The following is a 25,261-nucleotide window of genomic DNA, read 5'->3' as shown; positions in this document are numbered from 1 at the left end:
TGGCCACATCTTTCAAACTTCACAGATGGAAAAGTAGTAGTCTCCAAATCCACATTGAGATCAGGTTATTGAGCAGTGTTTTTACTCTGACTTGACAAAGCTTCTCCAGAGCCACAGAAGACATTTTACAACTGTTTCTACATGTTGAGTTATACTTCTCATCACTAAACCTACTTTACCTTTAAAGTTCCCCATGGTTTTTTTGTGGCTGAGATAATTTATTAGAAAAAGGGCCAGGCTGTGTTGTTTCTTCGAACTCTTTATTAAAAGATATTTCTTTTCTCTTTCTTTTTTTACATAGTGTTAAATACAATCTCTCAAGAGACCAGTTATCTAAAAGCAGAAGATGAGAAGAACAAATGTGAGCTCATGTTTGATTTAATGTCCTTTCAGCAGACCACCATTACAATAGAACACTCTCATCACATTATTTTAAAACTCAATGCAGCAGTGAGTTATCAATCTTCAGTTGTAAAAAATAAAGCAGAGGAAATGTCTTTAATTCATAGCATTTCTGTGCAAAACAGGGAGAGTTGGGACCCGGAGTCCATATTCCAGCAGCTTGTACCATTCTTACATCGAAGGCCATGAGTTGACTCTAAAATTCAAGCCTTCTATCCTCCACCAGGATGACCACGGTGCATTTCTGGTGTGTAAGTCAGGAGAACAATCATGACCCACAGGTGCAGCAGCGCCTGTGAAAATAAGTTGAAATATTGTTCATTCAAATTTGATTAACCGCATTTCATCAAGACGGAAAAATGGCACACTATTTTTCAAATACTCACTATGTACAGGATGACGAAAACTCTGGCCATAGGGTAGCGCCTCAAGAAGATACCCAGTCTAATGCTGAAATGACAACATATTACATTTTATCACTGGGGATCATATCTCACACAGGAAACGGTGTAATTATAGTACAGTAATGGTGAGGACTAAAAAATGACCTGTGTAATCTTACCTGAAACGGTCAATGGTGCTGGCTGCCTTGCGTACTTTGCCGTACACTCCTGGACTGTCCTGATCACTGAAAAGAACTGGTGAGTTTCTTTGTCGTGCCACTGAAAACACAACACACGCAGAAAATGACATCATGTGTAAGGACGTTGCCAGTGGAAAGAAGAATGAAATCTGATGAACTATTAAAGCTAATGAGACACAGCATGACACCATCCATTAAGTGATGAGAAAAAAAAAAAAAAAATCTAAATGTTAAAATGTCATCTCCAACCATTTTTGCTTTATGGTGTTTCTTGTTTGCTGTGGTCTCATAGAAGCATTGAAACTATAAAATATCAAGTTAGTATTGAAGAGAAAAAAATAAAAAGAGAATCCATATCATTACCTCTTAACAATCCCCCGTGTTTTTAACCTGATAAAAAAAGGCTGAAATGTCATACTTTTTGGTGTAAACGACATACCCAAATTAAAAGTGGTACAGCTCCCATATACTTTGACACTCTGAGATGTGCCTGACATCATTGGAAAGGAAACACTCAATTGTTTGTTACAAATGTCAGGGTGATTCTAGGCCTTACTGACACAGAATTACAGAGGCTAGAATGGAGTTTTTTTATTTCCGTCCAAGTCATACATCTATAAAATGATTAAAATAAAATACTGTAAACACACCTGACATGCTGTCAGACCCAACCTCGGCGATCATTGGGCATATCCGAGGCAAACCTGACCGGATTGGCTCATATGATGCGTCTATGGAAAGCTTAGAACCTAAGAAATTCAGTGACGCCCACATCGAGCATGTAGGAAGCTGGGGAGAAAAGCTAGCGGCGATTGAAGTGTGGAAGTGAAATTCTGTTTCGCGTTTTTTCCGTTGTGATTCAGCCAGAAATTTGAACATTGTGAGGCGAACAGATCGTTTTGGAATGTAACTGCTTGGATATTACATTTCCTCTTTTACTCTTGGGGATTTATGACAACCAAGTTTTGGGCAAAATACCATTTTGTTCCTGAAAGGACAAGGAAAAAAGGTATCCATGTATCACGACTCTGTACACCAGCTGCCCAGTTTACGGCTGAATTGTTTTATTTTCTGTTACTTTGTAACAGTTGTGTAACTGCTATAAACCATCTTATGCTTTGTAAGTGGGCATAAATTAATCATTAGAGGCTAAGCTTTCAATTGGTGTGGCGCATGGCTGTATATTTCGAAGATTTAATGCTTTTAAAGTTATAAAACGCTAATGAGTGGAGGTTAAAGCGAAGTTACAGCGGCAACGCAGCCACAAAGTGTGCCGTCCATGGCACAGTGATCCTTGAGAAGTTAAAACATGAAACGCTTATCTGTCATCAAGGCTTTTCCTACCTGGTCCCTCCAGACCGCTCATGTTGATGGCCGGCCCTCCACTTTGTCCTCCCTGAGTGTTCTTCAGCTGCTGCTCCAGACGCTCCAGCTGAAAGACCAGGGAGCTTTTTTCGGTGCCCAGAGCCTCCAGCATCGTCTGCTTCTGGATCAGCGTCTCGGTCAGCTGGTGGAGACGATTCTCCAGCTCTGTTTGGCTGCTGCTGCTGAGAGTCTTGTTGGTCAACTGCAAGTACATCATCAATATTGTTTGTCAAATTGCATGCTCCTGTCGGTCTGTCTGTCTGTCATTAACAAGATATTGGCCAAGCCCTGACCCAGGATGAGGGCTCTGTTATTTACTTGCACTGTCAAACTCTAAAATGACTGACCTGGTTCCTGAGTTTTTGGATTTCATCTTCTCTGTCCTTGATTCTGCTCTGCAGAGTGGTTTTGGCTCGATGCTGCTCTTCCTCTAGGTACTGCAGCTCCTACGATACAATACAAACGTCCCACAAATATTAGGAACTTGATCAGACGTGTAAAATCTATGAAATGGAATTTAAGAAAAATATCTGTGACAGTTTGTAATTTTCTTAAGCTCTCCCCTTACCTGTTTGTATCTCTCGACCTCAGCCTCCGCCTCCTGCTTAGCTCTGTTCTGTAAGACCTGTTGCTCCTCTAACTGCAGCTGCTGCTCCCGCCAGGTTTCTGCCTCTGTCAGTGCCTGATTCTCCAAATCCTGGGAGAGAGAGAAAAACATGACTCACTTTTCCAGCTGAAACAACATTTCAACTGCAGATGTTAAGTATTGCAGCCGTGCACAAACAATAAGCTATACAGCGCATCACGTCATAGCAACCGATACATTTACAAACCTCCCAGTGTAGCCATCAACCAAGATCTTCCACAGAGGGATCATTACATTATCACATTACTTTGAATATACACTTTCCCCTTTCCCCAGCCATTTAAACACCTCTCACCTGTATTTCTATGCGAAGTGTGTGCACTTGTCCTTGTAGTTTCTGGATGTCCTCCCTCTGCAGTTCCTTCTCGTGACGTAGGTCCTCCAGCTCCAGGGCCATGGCCCCGCTGCCGTCCAGAGTGTCCAGACCAGATCCTTCCTTCAGACTGCTGATCAACTTCTCTTTGGACTACAAGACCATTACAAATATTATCAAAAACAGTTCAAGCTTACAGGAAAAAACAAAACAAAAAAAACAACACAATCCTAAAAAAAAAGTTCTAAATCTGTAAAAAAAAAAAAAAAAAACAACAAAAATAAAAACCAGATGGTTTGAAAACAATGATTGTCTGGAACAGTTTAAATAAATGCTGACACTCTGTATGAAAAAGACAGCGAGCCTCACTTGTAGGATGCGTGAAGCTTTGTGCTTGTAGTCTTGTAACTCCTGTCTGGCAGCCTCAGCTGCAGCTTTGGCACTTTTAAGTTGCGGTTGGAGGTCCTCGACCCTGAGCCTCTCCTCGGCAGCTCGCCGTTCGGCTGCAGTCACCGTCTCTGCGAGGGTCTGTCTCTCAGCCTCCACTTTGGACAGACGGCCGGCGTACTCACTCTACACGAGAACACAGAGTTAAGAAGTCTAATGGTTTCCATGTGTCCAGTCAGCTAACTGTTACATCTAAAAAGGAAGAGGACTGGCTTCATGTGCACCTGCATCTGCCGGTAGTTGTCCTGTTCCCTCCTGAGGGCCAGTTCAGCCTCGCGCAGCCTCTGCTGTATCGTTTCAAGAGCTTGGCACTGCATGCTGCTCCCTTCTGTGTGGTCTTGCATAATTCTAAAAAAAAAAAAAAAAAAATAAAAAAAAGACAAGGAAATTAATATCTGAACCAATTCGTAAAAAAGCTAAATCTGATCTCTATTTCAAAAAAGTGGTTACAAAAGAGCACCTCGACTGTTCCTTCTGTGCCTCCTCTAATGCAGCACTGCGGGAAGCCAGCATCTGATCAGCTTCATCAAGTCTAATTTTCAGGACTGCAAGTTGACCGTCTTTGGCAGAGAGGGCTTCTGTTAGGTCATCAACCTTTGACCGGTGTTCCCGTAACATCCGGTCAGTCACAGACTGCTCCGAGTTCCATCTGTCTGCGCGTAGACGAGCCTGGTTCAGTTCTGTGTGAGGAGGAAAGCCCTTAATCAATACAGAGCGAGAGATGTACATACAGAAAACGTAGGCCACCGTTGTCACTGATTTGCCCCATCCCTTACCATCTTGTAAGTCTTTTGCCCTCTGGATGACTGAAGCCATCTCTTGGTTGAGGGAGGCCACCTCACTGCGCAGCAGCTGGTTCTCCAGACGCAGACTGGACAGGATGTGGCTCTGTGGCTCCTCTGAGGGAGGAGGTGGAGGAGGAGGAGGCTCCTGCCTGCTGCACTCTTGAGGGACAGCCAAGCCTGAGTCGGAACTCTCCGGTGTGTCTGTGGTGGCCAGATAGGGGTGAAGAGAGAACACACACAAAGATAAGATGTATGGCCCAAATTTATGTAAATAAATTGTGTTGTACAGTTGTTTATCTACAGTGTGGCAATAGTACTAATAACTAGGGCTGTGCTCGATTAAAGAAATTCTTAGTCAACTAACACTCATTCAACTGTATCGACTAATCGATTAGTTGATTTAATCGACAGATCTGTAAATCTGAGTTTCTCCACAAAGAGTCATGCAAAAGCACCACTTTAATTCTTGTGTTTACCAGAGATGTACTCGTACGTTTCTTGGAAATAAGTCATTCAGCATGAAAAAAGCATAAAACATGACTAATCGACTAAAGAAATCTAAATTGACTAAGACCAAAACGACAGATTAGTCGACTAATCGACTAAGAGAGAGCAGCCCTATTAATAACACATTAATATTATCTAGATATCTTGATATTAGTATCAAAATAGAGTGGCAGTATAAAAAACCCAGCAACTACTTAACTCATGAGCAATGAGCACTTTAGATCTAGTGTATTACAGATCTCAAACACAGTTATATTTAACTATTACCAGGCTAATAGTCTACCATGGTATTTCTACTCCTTTATGTATAAGGAACACTTTTTCCAACACTGATTGAAAATGATGAAAATGACAACTGTAATATTGTAGTTGGGTCTTAATTGATCTAACCGTGGCATTGTTCTTTAGCGGAGCTCTCCTCTGATGTTTTGATGCTGTGAGCAGACAGTGAGCTCATGCTCGAGGCCCTGGACACACCCCGGGTGGAGGGGGGCGTCGACGGGGCCGAGGAGGTGGTAGGAGGAGCGGTGGAAGGAGGAGGTGTTGGGTTTTGGGCCTCAGTAACCGGAACCGCCACTTTCACATGTTCTCTTCTTGAATCCCTCTTGTTGCTGTCTGGAGGGTCCGAGCTGTTCAGAAAGTCAAAGAGCATGTCGTCGTCCACATCCTGCTCACTCTTTTTGGGCCTCACAAACACAGACGAGGTCTTGGCAGAGCTGGGGCCACTGCTGCCAGAACCAGGGGGGACACTGGCCATGTTGGCAGTACCAGCCAGCAGGGTAGCACTGGACCTCTTAATGTTGCTAGCCGCTGCAGAGACGTAGCTGGGTGCATCATCAAAAGATGCATAGGCATGATGTTTCACAGGGGCAGGGATCTTGTACCCTGCAGTGTTATACTCAGGTTTAACAATGGAGTCTTTTTCATAGGATGATGAAAAGGAGGATGTTCTTTCCTGGCTGATGGTCAGGGCAGTGGCAGCTCCCTGGTCCACTTTATTCAGGAAGTCTTCAGCTTTCCCAGCCAAGTCAGCAAACCAAGACATGTTGTATCCTTATGGCAGAAACATAACAGCACAATTTGAGGATGAAATAACCCAGTTTTTGCTGACTAAAAGTCTCAAACAGGTTCCGACATGCTAATGTTAAGTTATCGGATATTAACATTTCTTTCAGCGGAGTTTTAACATATTCCTAAAGGATAAAACAGAAGTGTATTTTCAAAATAATTACCATAGTTTACCCCCCACCCCCTCCCCTATGACATGCTATTTCCCGATCTGCGTCACACTTTTCTCCATGCATCTAATTTGACATTAAATTAATTAGCAAACGCTTTTGTCCTAAGTGATTTACAATAGGTCAACTCGTACCACACATGAGCACTAACTACAAATCATCCAAAATTGCCACTGTATCATTCTTTTTTTAACGAACAGAATGAAAAAAAGTGATATATAGTTAAGGTTAAGATACGTTACGTTAGAGCCATAGCTGAAGACCGTGATCTCCCAGTAAGCAGTCTGAGACTCTGAGCTCCCCAGTGAATGCACAATTTCTGCACAGCTGACGTTAGCATGCTAGCTTTCGAACTCAACAGAGCCAAAGCTAACTAATTATAACGACAACGTTTGTTTCTGGTATAAATACATAGGCATAAAGGAGTTCCTACAGGAGTCTTCAGCAACCGGTGTCAACCTTATCATAAAGTAAACAGAGTTGGTTCAGGATAAACTCCATCACTGCTAAAGCTAACAGGCTAGCTAGCTACTAAAGGAAAGCCTCTAACGGTACGTACCGTTAAACTCGACGTCCAAATCTCAAAATGTCTCAGGTCACCAGGCTACCGCCGGGGTTTAACTTGGGAACATGAAAGACAAATACCGTTTGGATAAACACGGTCAAATGTCATTATCCGTCAAAGAGAATATTGGTGATCTTCTCATAGGATCTCCTCAATACGTGGACCAGGAAGCCCTGCGAGCAAGGACCCAACAACAGAGCGACTCCAGAGAAGCCTGACAGAAAAAAAAAAAAAAAAAGAACTATAATAAGCATTGGTAAACAAAGCTGATTTGGCATTTTAATGCACCTTTCACTACTAGACCTTGTATAATATTAACGTTTATCTAGCAAAAAACGTCCTTTAAAAAAATATTTTTTAAAAGGCTACAGTTTTCAGTGGAAACACTGGACATTTCAAAATAAGCAACAAAGCCAGCGCACCTTTTTCCCCAGCACTAATAATGTTAATAACTCCACACATCCAATATCTCATGCTTGTGAGAATCATCATTTCAAGCGTAATAATGGATGCTATGTTAAGGTACAGTAAAATTTTACTTGAGTAACAAAAAAAAAAAAAAAAAACACCAAAATTTAAACATAAACCTACACAAAAAGTACTTAATTACACAAACAAAGTAATATCATGGAATTTAAGCCTGGTTAATTCAATTCCATGCTTCAAGCTTAAAAAGATTCACCTTTAGTTTAGAAAAAAAGACAAAATGACACAGAATTTATGAAACAGTGCCTCTTTATTTTTTCCGCACTCACTCCAAAATGCATATTTACATGGCATGCCACATCGATACATAAACTGACTATGGACACAATCGATAACACATAGAATCTGCTCTGGGAGGTAAGGGCAGGGGAGTTACCCCTCGAACAATCAACAAAGAGATAACAGAAATGAAGCAACACTTTTATAACCAGGCCAGTCATAGAAAAGGGTTCCTCTTAAAACGGGTCGTTTCAAAGACTTAAAAAGTGATACATGTCCAGTTGACACAAACTGAACTTTTTCACATTTGCCATGGAGGGCCGGCGTCACGGTCGAGTCAGAGATGGTGATCTACAAAAAAAATCTCGACGCTGTTAAAAATTCAGGATGGACTGCGAGGGCAGATGATCACGTGTAGGAAGGGAGGAGGGGGATTTACAACAGTAATTATTTATTGGTGAGGACGAGCTGGTCAGCTCCATTAGAAATCCAGTAATTTCAAAATGCCTCAACAATCTAAGTCTCCTAAGATAGTGTCCTTGTTCAATAGTAATAGTCCACAAGCGCTGCATCCTTTCAGAAGAAAAAAAAAAAAAGTGGATTTCCAGAAGATCCAAAAGAGTGGGGGGAAAAAGTTAAATACATATAAAAAAAAAAAAAAAAAAAAAAAAAAAAAAAAAACACAACTCAATTTTGTGTGTAATAATGCAAAAATAACAAAAAACAACAAATATCTGGACAAGTTTCTTCTGAGATCCTTTGAGAAAAGGGTGGTCTTTTCTCAATCAGTATTTCCTCTGTTTGGATAAACAGTCTGTGGAATCAACATACAAACACACATCCACACACACATCCACACGCACGTTCTCTTCCCACAGCCACACACTTTCTCTCTCTTGCACAGCCAATTACACATGCAATGTGGTTACTGAATGATGGACTAGCACATCAGATCAGCCCCCTTCTCTTCTTGTAGTCTTCCAGGTTGAGGGACCTGCGGGGAGCGCCGTCTTTCACCGGCAGCGCGTTGGAACTCACGGACAAAGACTTTGCCTCTGCAGAACACAAGAGCAACAGTCATACGTCTTGTTTCTAAAGTGCCGTGGTTAACATGAACAACATCCTTTGTACTACAGCCAAGTAAAATATACATCCAGGCTGAGAGAAAAAAAAAAAAAAAAAAAAAAAAAGGAATCCTCTTACCGGCATTGGGAACCTGTAGGTCAATCTTAACGTCAAAATCGTGAACTTTAAACAAGTCCTCTGAGAGGTCAGTGTTTGGCTTGGGGCCATCTTTGTCTTTTGAGTTTGGTAGACCCTAGAATATGACAACAACAAAAAAAAGAAGGAAAAATTAGACATTTTAGATATTTTAAATGAACGATTATTTCCAAAAGTAGAAAGTTATTTTCTGCTTGGCCTTCCCTTTACCTCACATTGAACTAGAAAAAATAAGATAAAATAAAACTTGTCTCTGTTAAAAATGCATTCTAAGCACAATATCACATTCAAGTTTTATAATTTCAGCGGAGGCCTTAAAATGTATTGTTGTCCATCAAGTCATTTCAAAAGTTGGCATTTTTTTTATTTCTGATAATACTGATAATATCTGTCTGCATAATTTTATTAGGAATATTTTTAGGTCATCAGAAACTGGACTGTCATAATAAAAGTCCATTTTGTGATGACTAAAAAAATATATATTTTTATTTAAAAAAACAGGCCCCAGCTGGTGAAACAGCACAGCTATAGTGCAACAGGAACAGGACTACAATCAGGATTTGGGCATTGTTTGCACAAGTGAAAGAAGTAAACATCTCGGACTTCACATTTCAAACACCTTTTATTGTCTCTTGGGGCTTGCCCTGCTTACCAGTTTGTTCTTGTCGGCGCCTTGTGCATCTGGTGTTGAGCCCGAGCCGTACTTCTGGTTCAGGTGAGCAAGAATAGCTGCGTGGACTGACGGGTCTCTGGCCTGCAGAACCAAAATGATCAGGTTGACGGATGAACAAAATTAGATTCAGCAGTGTTTATTACACTGTGCAAATATGTCATATTTTGTAAAAAACACATATATAGGAATCTTACATTGGACACCATGGTGGGTTTGCACTGTCTTCGTGTGAACGGGTCCATTTGCTGGTTTTTGGCATTTTGTCCTTCAGCCTGGGAGAAAACCAATAAGAAAATGGGTTATGTTAACCGCGGGATAGCTTGGACCACTGACTAATCTATAATGATCAAAACAACAGTAAAATCAATAGGTACATCTTTTTCCCCCCCTAAACACGCAATAGGTGAGATGGTCTGAAACCTGACATTTTAGCGGTTTAATGTTAGGCCTCCTGCAGGCTGGCTGCGTGGCGTGTCCGTTTTATATTTCGGCTCCCATGTTAACAGGTTAAAGCTTACACACTGCCTGCGTGACACGCGCATCTCAGGCGCGGCTCGAGCCACGCCGGAAACACGTGCCTGCTAGAAATAGGACCGACGCCTATTTTTCACGCAACACTCGCAACACGCGTGTTGGAAGCGTTTCCGGGCAAATAGAATAGGAAAAGATGTTTATATGTCATTTAGACACAAATACATATTTGATGTTGAATATAAATGTAATGTAATAAAAATAAATAAATAAATAATCAATTTTCAAATATTACACCTGTCAATACAGAACAAAATATTCTGTAGCCCATTTTGCCGTCAATACTGCCGACGTTTTCTTTGCTGTAATAAAAGAAATAGTTGAAGAACACGCTATTATTTCATTGTACCAATCCATGTGTCCAGACAAGGCTAGCAGCAGCAGCGCCGCGTCAGACACGTTTCTGGTGTGTAAAGAGCCGCTACGCAGCTGACACGCAACAGAAACGCCACGCAGGCAGTGTGTAGGAGGCCTTAGGAACTCTGTAACTCTGGAGTGCTGCTATGTTAGGAAAACATCTGAAGTAAGGCAGAATTTTAAAACTGTATTAGGCACTTTATTTTTAGCATTGTTGGGCAAAAATTCAATAATAATCTTTCAGCATATTGTAATTCAAGTGGTCTGAGAGAAAACTAGACTTCTGCATCTCCTCTTGGCTCTGCTCAGGCTTTAGATAATCTAGCCGGTGACGCAATTCATCTGTAAAGCCTGAACCTTCCCTTCAGTCACATTTTTCTTGTACTTGTCCCACACCCCTTCAGTGCAAACAGAAGCTACAGGATGTGAACAAGACATGGATGTTTTCAAACAAATCCATTTTCAGGCACCTCCAACGGCTTATATTTCAAAACAGTTTTCATTCAAATTATAAAAGCAACAATATGCACAATAATCAATAATTTTGTTGCAATTAAATGATCAATTCCTACAGATTTTTCCTCATCCCAGCCTGAATATTAAAAAGCAACCTCTCGAACAGGAAGGTGAAGCTTCAGGGGGGGCAGACACTTACCACAAGAGCTTTCTCAGATTCAACGATGTTCCAGCTCCTGTTCCTCTGGTTGATGTAGCTGGATGATAAATCACACCACAAAAACAACGTCTTCAAAACACAAACCGCTCCAAAACAAAGACTCATAAGTTACGTATTGGGCTTCTAAAGACATGAAACACTCCTCAGGTAAATTTATATATTAGATATATTTTAATCCCACGTTCTCTGCGTTGTATTGTGTGAATGTAGAACAGGTTGTGGAATGAGTTCTAAACTAAACTTCTTTTCCTTCCCAGCAACCTGTAACGTTTATTTCAACCAGTGAAAGGTTTTAGGTAACATTTTAGGTAAGCTTTTGCAGCCACACACACACACTTCAATGTTGATATTCTGTTAATACACTGCATATATCTATATTATTCTTACTATTATAATGATACTGCTACTACATTGCACATATCTGTACATATTACATAGCCATATTTATTCTACTCTTATAAGGTAACTGCTAATACACTGCACATATTTATATTTAATTTATATTACTCTACACCACCTTCTGTAAACTACTGTCTGCACGGCATTATATTTATTGTCCTGTCTATACTTCTTTTCTGCTCTTTTTGCACTTCTGGTTGGACGCAAACTGCATTTCGTTGTGTTTGTACTTGTACTCTGCACAATGACAATAAAGTTGAATCTAATCTAATGTTTACAGCCGTGTATCTGAATCCAGGATTTGACTACCTGATGGCAGAGATGTTCTTGGTCCTCTGCCTGTCGAGTGCTTCTGCCCTTTCCTCTAGCTCGTTCAGCTCATCCTGGATCACTTTCACTTTGTCGCCATCGCCACTCTCTTCTGCCATGGCCTTCAATCCAAAAAAAATACAAATGAGTAAGCAAGAGCCTGATAGCCGCAAGCCGGCGATAGATGTAGGGTCACCACACGTTCTCGGACAAATCCACGACGGTCGCTGTCATCTTCTTTACCTTATCTTTGAGCAACTGCGTTTTCTTCATGGCATAATTGGGCGGCGCTTTTCGGAATCGGTCCTTCTCTTTAACAATCTGCAGCAAGTAAAGACAAAAACATGTTTTTGTTTCACTGTGTGATGCATGAGGCCAGAGCAGTGTTGTAGTCGAGTCACCAACTGTTGAGTCCGAGCTAAGTCTCGGGTCCCCAGAGTTCGACTCCGAGTCCAGTCACCAGTATCCGAGTTGGAGTCCGATTTGAGTCCAGAGAATAGCGACTTGAGTCAGACTCGAGTCCAAGTCTAGGACTCGAGTCCAAGTCTACAGTGGGACTCGAGTACTGCATCGCTGGGCCAGAAATATACAATTACCATTTAGAGAAACAAACAGACTTACATCCTCTATGTCTTTGTCATTGAACTTATAGTTAAGAGCTTCTTTGATGGACTGCTCCTTTTTGGTGATTTCGTCAAGAGTCGGTACTTGCATTCCAGCAACAACCATCTGGAAAAGACAAAAAAGGATCAAAACTCGTACTGTCTTTTTTTCATAGCTCCTTGTGTGCTTTCAAAAATAAATTAAGTTCTTAAAGTGATGTTACAGATGACATCATTTTGCTTTTCAAAAAACACACTTACGGCCTCTTTCCACTTCATAAACTCGTTGTCCATGAACTCCTGATTAGATACAAACTCAAGCCTGAACACGCGCGTGTCTCCGCCATGCCTGAGGAAGATTTACAATCAAAGCGGTCACGTTGGTGGTAAGCAGGGACAATGGAGGAGAAGGTCTGTTAACGGAGTCTGTACTTGTATACACACCTCAATTGTAATCCCTTGTTTGTTCGCGTTGATCCAAGTTGGTAAACCTTCGCCGTTTCTACCACATCCACAATTTCAGCAACCTTTCAACAAAAAAAAGGGAGGACTAAAATTGAACCAAACCTCATTTATCAGACTTCATTAAAAAAATGTCACTTAATGAGGTTTTTTTTAACATTAATATGAGTTCCCCCAGCCTGCCTATGGTCCCCCAGTGACTAGAAATGGTGATAGGTGTAAACTGAGCCCTGGGTATCCTGCTCTGCCTTTGAGAAAATGAAAGCTCAGATGGACCGATCTGGAATCTTCTCCTTATGAGGTCATAAGGAGCTGCTGCTTTGGCCACCCAGAGAATTTGGCCCACCCATGAGAGAGAGACATCATGGCTTTCAAACGAGCAAAGTGGCAGTTGGTCAAGGCCACACCCCCCACCACAGTATTAGGGGACCACTAAGGTCTATATAAAAGACTTCAGATACAGTATTAGGGGACCACTAAGGTCTATATAAAAGACTTCAGATACAGTATTAGGTGACCACTAAGGCCTATATAAAAGATACTTCAGATACAGTATTAGGGGACCACTAAGGCCTATATAAAAGAGACTTCAGATACAGTATTAGGGGACCACTAAGGTCTATATAAAAGAGACTTCAGATACAGTATTAGGGGACCACTGAGGTCTATATAAAAGCATCCAAAGAGCACCATGTCATGGGACCTTTAACTATTTCTAAAGAGTCCCAGATCTTCTCTATCACCATTATAAAAGAGCACATTGCTGCTCAATATAAAACACTGCACAAGAAACGTTTCCTGGAGCCCAAGCTTACCCTATATACGGGTTTACTGCTGCTGTTCCCAATCCCTATCCTCACAAAGCAGCCAGTCACAGTCTTAGCAAAGAAGGGCATGTGGCACCAACGCTCCAGCTTGTGTCTGGACAGGCGGACCCGGTTGAGCTCATCCGGTAGGGAAACGGGCTGCGACTTCGGTGGGGTTTCTTCTTTTCTGTGAGGGGAACAAAGTCAAGATGTTACTTGAAAGTCGTGGTCTTGTATTGCTTAAAAACGGCAGGAGCAGAGGGAAAAAAAAACATACTCGTCGTCATCGTAGGACGATGAACGGGAACTCCGATCACTTTTGACTGACGACTTGTCATCGTCCTCCTCCTCTTCCTCCTCGTCGTCGGAGTAGACCTCGCTCGTCTTCAGGGGCTGACGTTTGGCCAGCAGCTCCGCTGCTCGCCAAAAGGAGGACACGTCAGCGCTCGGAACGGACTCATTTGTCACGACAGCCGCATCACAGAGAAGTCAAAATAAATAATTAAATCACACTAACCTGTTTTGTTTTTCTTCTTCTCGCGTTCAGCTTTGAGCTCTTCCATGGCCTGGGACTTTTTGTCAAGTTTTTCGTCGCGTTTAGATCGTCTCTCCTTGTTGTGTGACATGACCTAGAGAGGGGCGGACATTACAGTCAGACACAAAGACAAACTCAGGATAAGGAAAAGGTTTAACGCTGCCGCTGCATTAGCAATAAGAACAGAAAAAGCAATGCAATCAATACAAAAATAATCTATAAAAAAGGCATTGTGAGATATCACCCAAAATACTGACGGTGTTTTGTGCAGGTGTAGTTGTGCACTATGAATTTATTTTTATTCATAATACCTCCAGCATGCCTCTGAGGAGCAGAGCACGGCGACGCACATTTTTGTCATCCAACATCTGTAATAGTTTTAACTGCACTCACCACTTGTGTGTCTTGAACCTGAGATAGCTTCCTCTTTTCTTGCTCCTCCTCCTGCTTCTTTTTCTTCTCCTCTTTCTCCTTCTTCTTTGCCGTCTTCAGCTTCTTCTTTATTTCAAAACTGTCAAAACAAACTTAAGTCTTAAGTGGACAAACCGACACACTCGGCAACGATAAAAAGGCCAGACTCTGCCTGATTTATGCAGGAATGACGTCAAGGGGAAGAAAAAAAAAAATGCAGAACTAGTGCTCTTTTCTTCTTTTGTTGTATTACACGACAAAAGAAGACCTTCGTATTACCGTACAAAGGTCCTGTATGGTAATAAGGTCTTTATTTATTTATGTATAGTTATCCAGCTGGTCTGGAACCATACTTAATCCATACAACCCCCCCCTCCATACTAGTGCCCTGGTTTATGAGTAATAATATCTACATGTTACAGTCTTCTTTTTCTTTTCTATTTTTTGGATTGATGTTGTTGAAATGCCTTATGATGTGATTTCTGCTGCAACCTAATTTCCCCACGGGGACAATAAACAAACAAACAAACTGTCCACATCTCATGTGTTATGTTGAAACTAGGGCTGCACGATATGAGGAAAATATGCGATATCCATAACGTTGTTGAATATTGCGATAACGATATTACTTGCGATGGATAAAGCGATATTAAAGTGTACTCAGTTCTGCATTTCTGCTGCTTTCAGTTTTCTGCTAAAATACAACAAATTGCTTGTTTAATTAAAAAAAAAAATATGAAAGGAGATCCTTTCTAACATTCTTTTATTGTACACATTGAAATTGAATATAAAAGGCACCACTAAATAAAGAATGACATTTGACGGTTACATTTTAAATGCGGTTTCTACTGATATTTTCTTTCAACTGACAATCTCAGAGTGTCTTTCGTGATATGTCGCAGCCTTTTTCGCCATATGGTAATTGAGGCAATGTATCGTGCAGCCCTTGTTGAAACAAATTCTTTTTTTAAAAGATCATTCCTGCTCCTCTCTCACATCACCCCCACTCACCGTCTCTTGAGCACCTCCCTCTTCTCGATTCTGTTGAACAGCTCTTGCTCCCTCTCCTTCTCCGTCATCTGCTCCAGCCGAGCTCTGTCCTCGGCGTCTCCCATCAGGTCGTCGTCGTAGCCGTCCCTGAACACCTCGTCCTCAGACGAGTCCGAGTCGGAGCTGGAGGACGAGCTGTTGCTCTCCGAGTCGGACACCTCGCCTGTTAAAGAGCCATTCATCGGCACAAAAGGCTGACTTTAGTTCTCATCCCGAGTACAGTCGCAGTATGTCCTGATCGGTACTGGCACCATTAAGCATGACCACATTCCACTCCTTTATTTTACTCCATTGTGCTCCGTTTTCATACGTCTCCTAAAAGATTTTATGTACAACTATTGGCAGTGAGACATGCATTTAAAAAAATCTGAAATGGCTAAAATGGAAATGACATCAAACTACATTTAAACTGGAAAATGAAGGGAACCTAACAGCTGATTGATGACAGTTGAGCATTGTAACCACCAGGTGGCAATGGCAGCTTTTTTTCAACAAGAGTTATATTATATAAAGGCACGGGTATTGAGTAATCCAAGTTTTTTATGAATGCAATTAAAGAGACTACTTTCGACTACTATCTTAATCATCTTGGATACTGGTGCTGAATTCTGACTAGATTTCCAGAACTTTTCCTAATAGACTTTTCCATATCCATGTGGACCCAGTGTATAGCAAGACAATATAACACAAATAAACAAACAGCAGCTGATGAAAAAGGGGATGAGTGACCCATGGACTTGGCACCCAGGTGATAGCTGTCACCTACAGTATAGAATATATCGAGCCAAATCTGCTTTGTACTTTAAAAGGGTGGGTTTTTTTTCAACCTGGACCCTATGTTCCTATGTTATTGTGTGTAAGTGACTGAAGTAACTGATGGGAACAAGAATCTTTAAAATTGGTCCAGTATTTAGCGATAATGCTGCGACTGGCAGATGCAAACCGGGCTGCCTTGTAAACCTATAGGGCAAATGTGCATCTTCAATTTCATCCACTGAAAGTGCTCATTTTGCCACTGACAGGCTCAGATTATTATTGTGTCCAACAACATTATGGAAAGGATCCCTTCAGCGAAACAAGCTGCAATGTAACATTAATAGGGCAATTGCGCAGCTTCAATTTAAGTCCACTAAAAGCTGTTTTTGCCACAGACAGACTCAGATTATTGATATATATATATATATATATATATATATAGTGTCTGAAAGCATTATGGAAAGGATCCCTTCGGAGATAGACCTTTTTTTAAATGAGTAAAATCCTCTTAATTTTTTGTTTTTTAAACAAGAAACAGCTCCGAGATCGCCAAATCCAGACCCGGCATATTTCCGCATGTAAACCGGTAAAGCATACGTACATTAAAAAAGGTGCACCACTGCCCAATAACTTTCATTGTAGCTTGTTTTGCTGACTGCAGCGATCTTGTTTAATACTGGACCTATGTCATAGATTGTTCTTCCCATCAGTCACTTTGACACACAGGCATAGGAAAATGAGTAGGTAAGTGAGCCTGCTTGCAGAGCACAGAGCACATTTTCCCCCCATAAACCCTGAAGATGTACCTTCCTCCGGTGCAGAGCTCTCAGCTGAGCTGTCTCCATCGGAGCTGCCAGACGCCGTTGTTTTATGGACCTTCTTCTTAGTAGCGTTCTTCTTCTCCGACCCTTTCCCTGGCTTAACCTTCTTTTTGCCTTTGGTGCCACCCACAGTCCACTAAACAAAACGGAGGGAGAAATTCATTTTTGAGTTACCAAACACTATAGGCTGTATGTCCCAAACGGAAAAGTTAAGTATTTTTAGAGGGAATACTAGGACTGCCATACCTCATCATCACTATCGGATGTCTCAGAGTCTGTAGATGCGGCAGGTTTGCTAACCGGCTCTTCCTGATCCCCCGAATCAACCCTCTTCCTCTTTGCCAAAGACAGGAGCTCCTGAAAATGAAAAGACGGTGATGTGATGTGAAAGAGCACCCAGTAAAAAAATCATAATTACACAATAGGGGTGGGATAAAATATCGATGCGGCAATATATCCTAGTCCTTCTTCGTGCAATACGAGAAGCGGTACGCTGGCACCAAATATCCATATTTTAATTAATAAAATAAAGCGCTTGTGTCCACATAGACACAAAAACAAGTTTGTCATTCTTTAAAAGTTTAAGCAATAAAATGTGTCAAAGTGGACACACAAGGAAAAGTTGGTTGAGCTTTTAAAAAGTATGAGCATAAAACGTCAACAGGTTTTACATACACAGGCTGGTTTTGAACTAAAGCACTAGAATTTGCATTTTTATGTGCCTTTTATAGAAAAACCTTTTTTTTTAAATAATTTTTCATAGTTGCTCTATAGTTCTGTGGTTTTAAATTTGCAGACTGGGAAAAAAAACAGTTTGGTCTTGCAGTGAACAAAGAGAGAAAACCTGCACTTATCCTTTTCACGGGCATTTGGTATTCTTAGATCGACCGATATCGCGATCTATCATTATAGGATTGTATCGCAATATATTATCGCAGAATTGATGCATTGTGATATTATCGGTATTGTGAGGTACCCTGTGATTCCCACCCCTATTACACAAAGTTGCAATTGAAGCCCTGCTCGAACTTGGCAATAAAATGCGTCTTGGATGATCCCATCCTAAATGGACATCTCTAAATACAAGTGGAAATCAATCTGAAACGCACGGAGGATTTCTACGAATGCAATTTTTTTTTAAGCTACATTCAGAGTTGACATGCTTATGGCCACTGATTATATTGAAGGACTGAGTGGTCAACTTTGGAATAGGCAAATAACAAGACAAACCTCCTAAACACAGTTGATTTGCCAAGACAAGAGTTTGAAAGCTTACAGACTAGCTGAGTGGGAAGGAGCAAATGTGTATTTCTGTTTAGCAGCGGTCAGTTTACCACAGGTAAAATAACATGGGAGCACAGAAGCAAAATCCAGTCACAAGTGGTCATCAAAACACGTTCTGATGACAGGAGTGAGCAGCGAGTTCTCTCAGCTGGATCTAAGCAGAACTTGGATTCAAGATACTAGTTCTTAAAAGGGCCTGAATACATCCGAACAAGGTCATACACAAGGGAGAAAATGGGAAGCTAAATAACAGAACCCTGAAAATGTAACAGCTGTACTAATGTGGAAAAGCTGCAGTCCATGATAGATGGCCTCAAAGTAGGGATGTACCGATACAGCGCATCGGCGCCGATAGTGATGTGACCAATTCACATTGCCATAAATTGTTCCTTTGCTTGTGTCATTAGAGAATACAGTGTTCTGGCCATCACTCACAACGGGCTGTTAACTCAGTTTATAGTGCCTCATGTTACTTTACATAACAATGATTCTAATTCTAATTGATATCGTTTAGACAGTATACATAATCACATCGCCCAGCCGTAGATATCGGAATCAATATTGGATTTACAAAGTTGGATCCCTAGCTCAAACTAATCACTGCAGTAGTTAAATGTATTAACACTTAAAACTTTCAGTCCGCATAGCTGTGTTCATCAAGGTGATCTCTAGACACAATTGTAGAGCACTGATCAGCCCTACACATGAAAAACCCATTGATGATTTGGGAAACCTAGGAGACAAGTCTTACTGAACTTGTATCAACTCTTCTGGTCATCTGTTTTTTTTTTTATTATCTGGTATGTCTCTGAGCATCAACTGTTTGATAGTGTACTACTGCCAGGTAATGCACATTGGGCAGCAGTCCTGTACAGACTGACATGTTACACTGGAGAGTTCCTCAGTCAGCCTGCTAGAGCTTGTTTGACAACAACACCGAAATAGAACTACAGCTCTGCGCCCATGACGTCATGCAGCAGATAATGTTCTTTTAGATAATTTAAAGTCGAGTCCACAGTGTGCTTCAGTTCAGTGTGTCCCGTTCTCGTTCAGTCTGAATGCTAACAATCAAATTCCCCCAACAGTACACGGCCGTAGTAAAGCAGCGTACGACTCGAAACCAGTCAAAGGCCCGTGGCGCGGCATTTTGGTGGCAACATAACACTGCATGATCGCTAGCGTTGAGTGCATCTCTCAGAATGTAGCTAACCTTAACGTTAGCGTAACTTAGCTGGCTGACGCTAAGACGCCGTTTATGTAACGTTACAACCTGACACTTTCCTCCGTCCCGAATACCTTACAGAAACACTTGCGGGAAATCTAAACATTTGTCTTTAGGAATGGCGTGTGGAAAGGAAGCAAGGGATGTAAATAAGACAGGCCCACTATCAGCTTGTTGGAGCGAGGAAAACCACAGCGCAGTCAGTTAGCATACATTAGCCTAACCTCGAAACTGTTGACAACTTAACGTCAATAATCGATCCGTTGTGACAAAAAATCAGAAAAACGCGCACCTACCTGATCTAAATTATCGTCGCTAGCACTGTCCTCGGAGTCCGAGTCAATTACGACTCGACCTTTCCGCTTCTTTACATTCACCATGATTAGCTGCACGGCTAACCTGCTAGCTACCTCGGTGTCGTCTAAATGTTTGAGGCTAGCCGATGCTACTTTCGAGCTAGTTGGCTCTGCAGTCAGCCACACAAAGGCAGTACTGCGCATGCGCGCTGGTATTGATACCACAGTTGCGGCTGGATTTTATAGCTGTCATTGAAAATAAAATTTAAATTTCTGCTCATATTCATCCATATTTATGTACTTATCATATAACTTTGTTTAACTCAAGAAAAACGTTGGGCCAAGATGCGAGGACATTGGAAGTTAGCTGAAGGGACTTTCAGTTCACTCAGCCGCGCGGCAACTCGCCTCTTCCAGTCATTACTATGAGGGGAAGGCGGCAGAAGGGAAGCGGTTTAATCACTGCGGTAGGGGTATGAAGCGGTTGCCGCACTCGTGACCGCGCACAGAGTGCATCGTGCTGAACCATGGATTTATAATAGTAACGTGCTGAACTCCTGGCAGGAATCTCTTTTAAAAACGTTTTGCTTTTTTGAGAAACGCTCTTGCATGCGGGCGGTCACCAGGGCGGTTGCCGCACGGCGGTGTGAAGAACGGAACTACATATTGTCAGGGAGTGCGTCAGTCAGGACAGGAATCTTTGGTGCACTACAGCTACATTCAAGGTCCACGATAAATCTACCTTTTACTGTTGTAGCTAGATAAACCTGTTGTCCCGTGTGTAACATGTCTTGGATTTGTAAATTAATGTACACGAACAGTTAATAAATGTGTTCAATCCATAACAGATAACTTAATGGTTTTGTCAAATTAAAACAAGAACAGAAGGCGGTGAAATATCCATCCGTCACCTTTTGGTACGACACGGCCACAGTAAGTAGAACCAGATTATGCTAAACATGTATTCACTATCACATTAGGTCTTCAGAGTAATGTAACGTTAAGCCACATGGTTATGTTTTTAAATGTTTATACCATGTAGTGTTAAACAGTGCTGTACCTACTGACCGGCCTACCATAATTATATAATTAATTTACTCAATAAAGGTGACAAAATTATGATAAGTCATAATCAAAAGCTAGCGTTACCTGATTCAAAAATATACACATGATCTACTTAATAAGTGAAAACAAAGAACAGACCGGCAACTCTCAACTCAAACTCACACTGCCATGTGTGAGGCTCAGACCAGCAAATGCTGTGCATTTTTTTATATGTGAAATCAACAATTGATTTTAAGTAACACAACTGGAATAGATTCTCAGTTGTTCAAAAAATATATAATTTTACTTATCACCAGTGGGGCAATATATCGATATCGTAATATGAGACTAGATTTGTCTTAGATTTGGGATATCGTAATATGGTAAGTTTAGTCTTTTCCTGGTTTTAAATGCTACATAACAGTAAAGTGATGTCATTTTCTGAACTTACCAGACTGTTCTAGCTGTTCTATTATTTGCCTTTACCCACTTAGTCAGTAGCAGTGGCAGCAAAAACTGTCCTGTCCTGTACACTGTCCCGGGACAATCGTGGGAGTCACAGGACAGTGTCTGACTGTCCCGGGACAGTCATGGGAGTCACATGACAGTGTACAGGACACTACTTACTGGACAGTTTTTGCAGCCACTACATCTCCACTTAGTCTGCCTTCAACATGTCTATCAACATTACTCATCTAAAATCTATTTGTGAAAGCACCCACTGTCCACTCTACAATACTGTCGCAATATCAACATCAATGTATTTGGTCAAGAATATTGTAATATTTGATTTTCTCCATATTGCCCAGCCCTATTTGAACTTAATCTTGATAATCCATGACCACCCTGTAACTCCACTGTAATGACACCACTTTTCTGTGTGACGTATCCCAGCAGTGACTCGTCCATATCGCTACTGAAATGTCTCTGCCAAAGATCGCCCGTCTCCCCTCAGTGAGGCTGCTGAGCTCCATCCACCAGCAGCAGCAGCAGCTGCTCCTCCCCTCCGTCCCCCCTCTCACTGGGCCCAAACGAGCTGTGAGTCAGGGTGAATACAGACGACCCGGCCAGCCCAAAGTAGACAAGTTCCCGTGGCAGCCGATTAACTTTGGCTTCTCAAAGGGTTTCGAGGGGGTGAAGAAGCATTTGGCGCTCCTGAAGAAGGAGTTTTCCGACCGCTGGGTCGGTCCGCAAGGCAAACCGATCCTCGAGCACATGCTGGAGCAGAACCAAGTGCTGTGGGAGTTCAGAGGCCCGGAGAGCCTGGAGCAGTGGACGGTGTCCTCGGATCAAGAGATAGGAGGCCAAAGTGAAGTTCACTTGAAGCTCGGCAAAAACCACAACACCTGTTTACTGTACGGGACTCTGAGCTCTACTCCTCCGAGGGATGGAGAAACACGCTACAGTGGCTACTGCACCATGCGCTCAAAGCAACCACTGGTTAGTTTGTGGAATCGTACATTCACTTCTAATGAGGTCGGGACGTTACTGTAATAGTATCCAGGGCCAATGATGATACCGAGGTCGTGTCCTAAGTATTTTCCATAGAAACTTGGGGTTTTAGCAAACCTGGGAGATGTGTGTGTGTGTGTGTGTGTGTGTGTGTGTGTGTATAGGCGGATTTGTGACTTAAATTTTATTTTGACTACTTTTAGCCCTATAGATAAATAAATATATGTAAATATAAATCTTAGTTTTACCCCACAAGAACTTTATTATTGGCAGTTAAGGAAACAACTTTCAAAACAGGGTTTGGAAAATAATATTTACAGAAACTAATTCACCAGTTAACTGTTTTTTTTTTAATTTTAGATTATATTTTGGGAGTATGATCTACAGCACATGTGTCAAACACAAGGCCCGTGGGTCAGATCCGGCCCCTATGTCAGTTTGGGTTTACAATAAATTTTGACCCACTTAGTTGTGCGCCAAACCATAAACACAGGAAAATGTTTTTTTTTCCTGACATTCAAAGCAGAATTTGGCAGATTTGCAGACTCAGAAATTCCCCCAGAAGCAGAAAAAGAGTTTTCATATTCAGGTTGTGAAATAAGTTTTTGTTAAAAAAAATGTATCATTGTTTTTGCTTGATTTGCTAAATTCTGTGATGGTTAAGGAACTCTTTTGATGACTTTTGTAGGGCTTCATGTCAACAAAAATGAGACAAAAAGCGTACAAAAATGTCGGAAAAAGCCACAAATTTACAAAAAGGGGACAAATGTCTGAGAACGCCACAAAAAAGTTGGAACAAAAATTATGAAAAAAGCTACCAAAATGCAAAAAAAAGAAGAAGTGACATGCAGTAACAAAAGCACGTCCATAAACTCTCCATGTGTGGCCCTCGGTGTGATTCTCTTTTTCCAATGTGGCCCTCTGTGAAAATGAGTTTGACAGCCCTGATCTACAGCAACAGTCATGAGTTTAATTTGCCTATAGTATAATAATACATGCTTTATGGGGGAGTTCACAGTTTCAGCCCCCCATTCTTTTTACTCTTTGTCTTACAAAAACAAGATAATGATGGCTTATTGTACAACTAAACATACATGTAGACATAGATCTCTTATAGAACTGTTCTGTTGCCTAGCTCTACCACTAAGCCACTTTGGCAGGTGACCAAAAATGAGGAATATCTGGTTGGAGGTTTGTATTGAAATGAAAACCTGCCCACACCCTAGGTCTGGAAATTCTCTACTGTTCTTAAATTCGTTTTGGTCACAGTTACAGGACTACTACAGCTGCACTTTACTCCCTACTTTTTTTTTTTTGTCTCTCTCTTAGGCTTCGTTCGATAGAAAAAAGCACTACGATTGGTCCAGTTTCAACACCCTGCATTTGCGAGTGCGCGGTGATGGCCGTCCGTGGATGATCAACATCGCCACAGAAACCTATTTCTCTCACCAGAAAGATGACATATACAATTATTTCCTGTATACCAGGGGAGGACCTTACTGGCAGGATGTCAAGGCGAGCAAAACAATTATTAAAACCCCTTCTGAGTATGTTGATGTACCAGAAGAAACATCTGGAGAACATTGTTACCACATTTGCTGCACTTTTGACTTTTAGGAAGATCTGCTTAAAAGGTCCCATGGCATGGAAATTTCACTTAGTTTTTTTTTAACATTAATATGCGTTCCCCCAGCCTGCCTATGGTCCCCCAGTGACTAGAAATGGTGATAGGTGTAAACTGAGCCCTGGGTATCCTGCTCTGCCTTTGAGAAAATGAAAGCTCAGATGGGCCGATCTGGAATCTTCTCCTTATGAGGTCATAAGGAGCAAGGTTACCTCCCCTTTCTCTGCTTTGCCCACCCAGAGAATTTGGCCCACCCATGAGAGAGAGACATCATGGCTTTCAAACCAGCAAAGTGGCATTTGGTCAAGGCCACACCCCCACCCTCCACCTTGCCTTGCCTTGGGACCTTTAATGAGTTTTTTTCCTTTTGTCCAGTATCATTTTTTAGCAGTCCTAACACTAAAGTGTTAATCATTTACAGATACCCTTCTCCAAGTTCTTCCTCACACATCGTGGGAGGATACAAGACGACCAGCATCCTCTCTGGCTGGACAAGGTAGAGCAAAGGGAAAATGGCATCAAAGACATTACGGAGTTACATTGTTGAGTACAATTGTGTCATTACCTATGGATATTTTTATAACCGTAACATTCTAATACATTTTGCTCACCTAATTAGTATGTTTTTAACAGGTTAACACCATTGGATTTACCTTGGGGGATAAAGCGGACGGTCCGTTCCAGCTGGAGATTGATTTTGTTGGCGTCTGCAAAGATTACGCACACACGGAGGAGTTTGCTTACGAGGTGTACAAGAGGAATCCTGAAATTTGACAGCCAGTGCTACAATACTGCAGATCAACGGTTACTGAATAATGGTGGCGGTGTTATATTAACTACCAACAAGTGTACCACCTTCTTGAGGTGGACAATATACTTAAACCCCATCCATCACTGCTGGTAACTTATTTTAAAAGACACGGTACATCTGGATTCTAGCAAATGAACGGTGACACTTTAGTAACGGTGGAGCAACTTCTTATAGAATACATAATTGCAAAAGGGTTTTCCAATGTTTTCTCAGTTAGCCTTTTAAAATTTTAGATTAGTAAACAGAATGGGCCTTTGGAACATTGGATGAATGGTTGATGATAATGGGCAATGTAGATATTGCATTAAAGATCAGCCACTTCTTTCTACAACAGTCGAGAACCATTTTGCGATTATGTAAGCA

General features: G+C 41.5%; 3 protein-coding genes across 4 annotated transcripts; 1 reads left to right on the top strand and 2 right to left on the bottom strand.

The window, feature by feature from the left end:
* Positions 1-362: 362 nt before the first annotated feature.
* golga5 (golgin A5) lies at positions 363-7,051 on the bottom strand. Its single transcript, XM_028565310.1, has 13 exons — positions 6,846-7,051; positions 5,439-6,101; positions 4,533-4,742; positions 4,217-4,436; positions 3,981-4,104; positions 3,679-3,882; positions 3,292-3,462; positions 2,919-3,047; positions 2,698-2,796; positions 2,330-2,552; positions 965-1,064; positions 789-852; positions 363-695 (listed from the first exon to the last, which is right to left on the bottom strand). The coding sequence occupies exons 2-13, from the start codon at positions 6,091-6,093 to the stop codon at positions 615-617; spliced, it is 2,280 nt and encodes a 759-aa protein (XP_028421111.1). The 5' UTR covers positions 6,094-6,101; positions 6,846-7,051; the 3' UTR covers positions 363-614.
* A 517-nt stretch (positions 7,052-7,568) lies between these two features.
* On the bottom strand, positions 7,569-20,313 carry rtf1 (RTF1 homolog, Paf1/RNA polymerase II complex component). Its single transcript, XM_028565311.1, has 18 exons — positions 19,968-20,313; positions 17,412-17,522; positions 17,151-17,301; positions 15,550-15,751; positions 14,521-14,638; positions 14,110-14,221; positions 13,870-14,008; positions 13,602-13,779; positions 12,769-12,851; positions 12,586-12,673; positions 12,344-12,451; positions 11,966-12,043; positions 11,723-11,844; positions 10,994-11,051; positions 9,645-9,722; positions 9,430-9,531; positions 8,760-8,874; positions 7,569-8,611 (listed from the first exon to the last, which is right to left on the bottom strand). The coding sequence occupies exons 1-18, from the start codon at positions 20,169-20,171 to the stop codon at positions 8,505-8,507; spliced, it is 2,154 nt and encodes a 717-aa protein (XP_028421112.1). The 5' UTR covers positions 20,172-20,313; the 3' UTR covers positions 7,569-8,504.
* Positions 20,192-25,147, top strand: ndufaf1 (NADH:ubiquinone oxidoreductase complex assembly factor 1). 2 transcript variants are annotated; one of them, XM_028565336.1, is made up of 6 exons: positions 20,192-20,692; positions 20,816-20,900; positions 21,906-22,451; positions 23,793-23,978; positions 24,509-24,583; positions 24,721-25,147. In XM_028565336.1, exons 3-6 carry the CDS (start codon positions 21,933-21,935, stop codon positions 24,859-24,861), a joined length of 921 nt encoding a protein of 306 aa, XP_028421137.1. In that variant the 5' UTR covers positions 20,192-20,692; positions 20,816-20,900; positions 21,906-21,932; the 3' UTR covers positions 24,862-25,147. The 2 variants fall into 2 exon arrangements, with proteins under 2 accessions (XP_028421137.1, XP_028421136.1); XM_028565335.1 differs by having other exon boundaries at positions 20,192-20,900.
* The last annotated feature ends 114 nt before the right edge of the window (positions 25,148-25,261 follow it).

The sequence above is a fragment of the Perca flavescens genome, chromosome 20, assembly GCF_004354835.1.
Source record: "Perca flavescens isolate YP-PL-M2 chromosome 20, PFLA_1.0, whole genome shotgun sequence".
Classification (NCBI taxonomy): Eukaryota; Metazoa; Chordata; class Actinopteri; order Perciformes; family Percidae; genus Perca; species Perca flavescens.
Note: the sequence above shows the minus strand (reverse complement) of the source record. Positions and strands in the feature narration are given on the sequence as shown.

What these genes read in the sequence shown, in the direction of transcription:
- golga5 (XM_028565310.1), bottom strand. Translation starts at nt 6,093, where the DNA reads ATGTCTTGGTTTGCTGACTTGGCTGGGAAAGCTGAAGACTTCCTGAAT. An exon ending in GGCAAAAGACTTACAAGATG is followed by an intron (nt 4,437 to 4,532) that starts GTAAGGGATGGG and finishes CTCCTCACACAG; the next exon opens with AACTGAACCAGGCTCGTCTA. An exon ending in AGCACCATTGACCGTTTCAG is followed by an intron (nt 853 to 964) that starts GTAAGATTACAC and finishes TTGTCATTTCAG; the next exon opens with CATTAGACTGGGTATCTTCT.
- rtf1 (XM_028565311.1), bottom strand. Translation starts at nt 20,171, where the DNA reads ATGCGCAGTACTGCCTTTGTGTGGCTGACTGCAGAGCCAACTAGCTCG. An exon ending in GCGACGATAATTTAGATCAG is followed by an intron (nt 17,523 to 19,967) that starts GTAGGTGCGCGT and finishes TTTCATTTTCAG; the next exon opens with GAGCTCCTGTCTTTGGCAAA. An exon ending in ATGACAAAGACATAGAGGAT is followed by an intron (nt 12,044 to 12,343) that starts GTAAGTCTGTTT and finishes TACTTGCTGCAG; the next exon opens with ATTGTTAAAGAGAAGGACCG.
- ndufaf1 (XM_028565336.1), top strand. Translation starts at nt 21,933, where the DNA reads ATGTCTCTGCCAAAGATCGCCCGTCTCCCCTCAGTGAGGCTGCTGAGC. An exon ending in TGCGCTCAAAGCAACCACTG is followed by an intron (nt 22,452 to 23,792) that starts GTTAGTTTGTGG and finishes TCTCTCTCTTAG; the next exon opens with GCTTCGTTCGATAGAAAAAA. An exon ending in ATCCTCTCTGGCTGGACAAG is followed by an intron (nt 24,584 to 24,720) that starts GTAGAGCAAAGG and finishes TGTTTTTAACAG; the next exon opens with GTTAACACCATTGGATTTAC.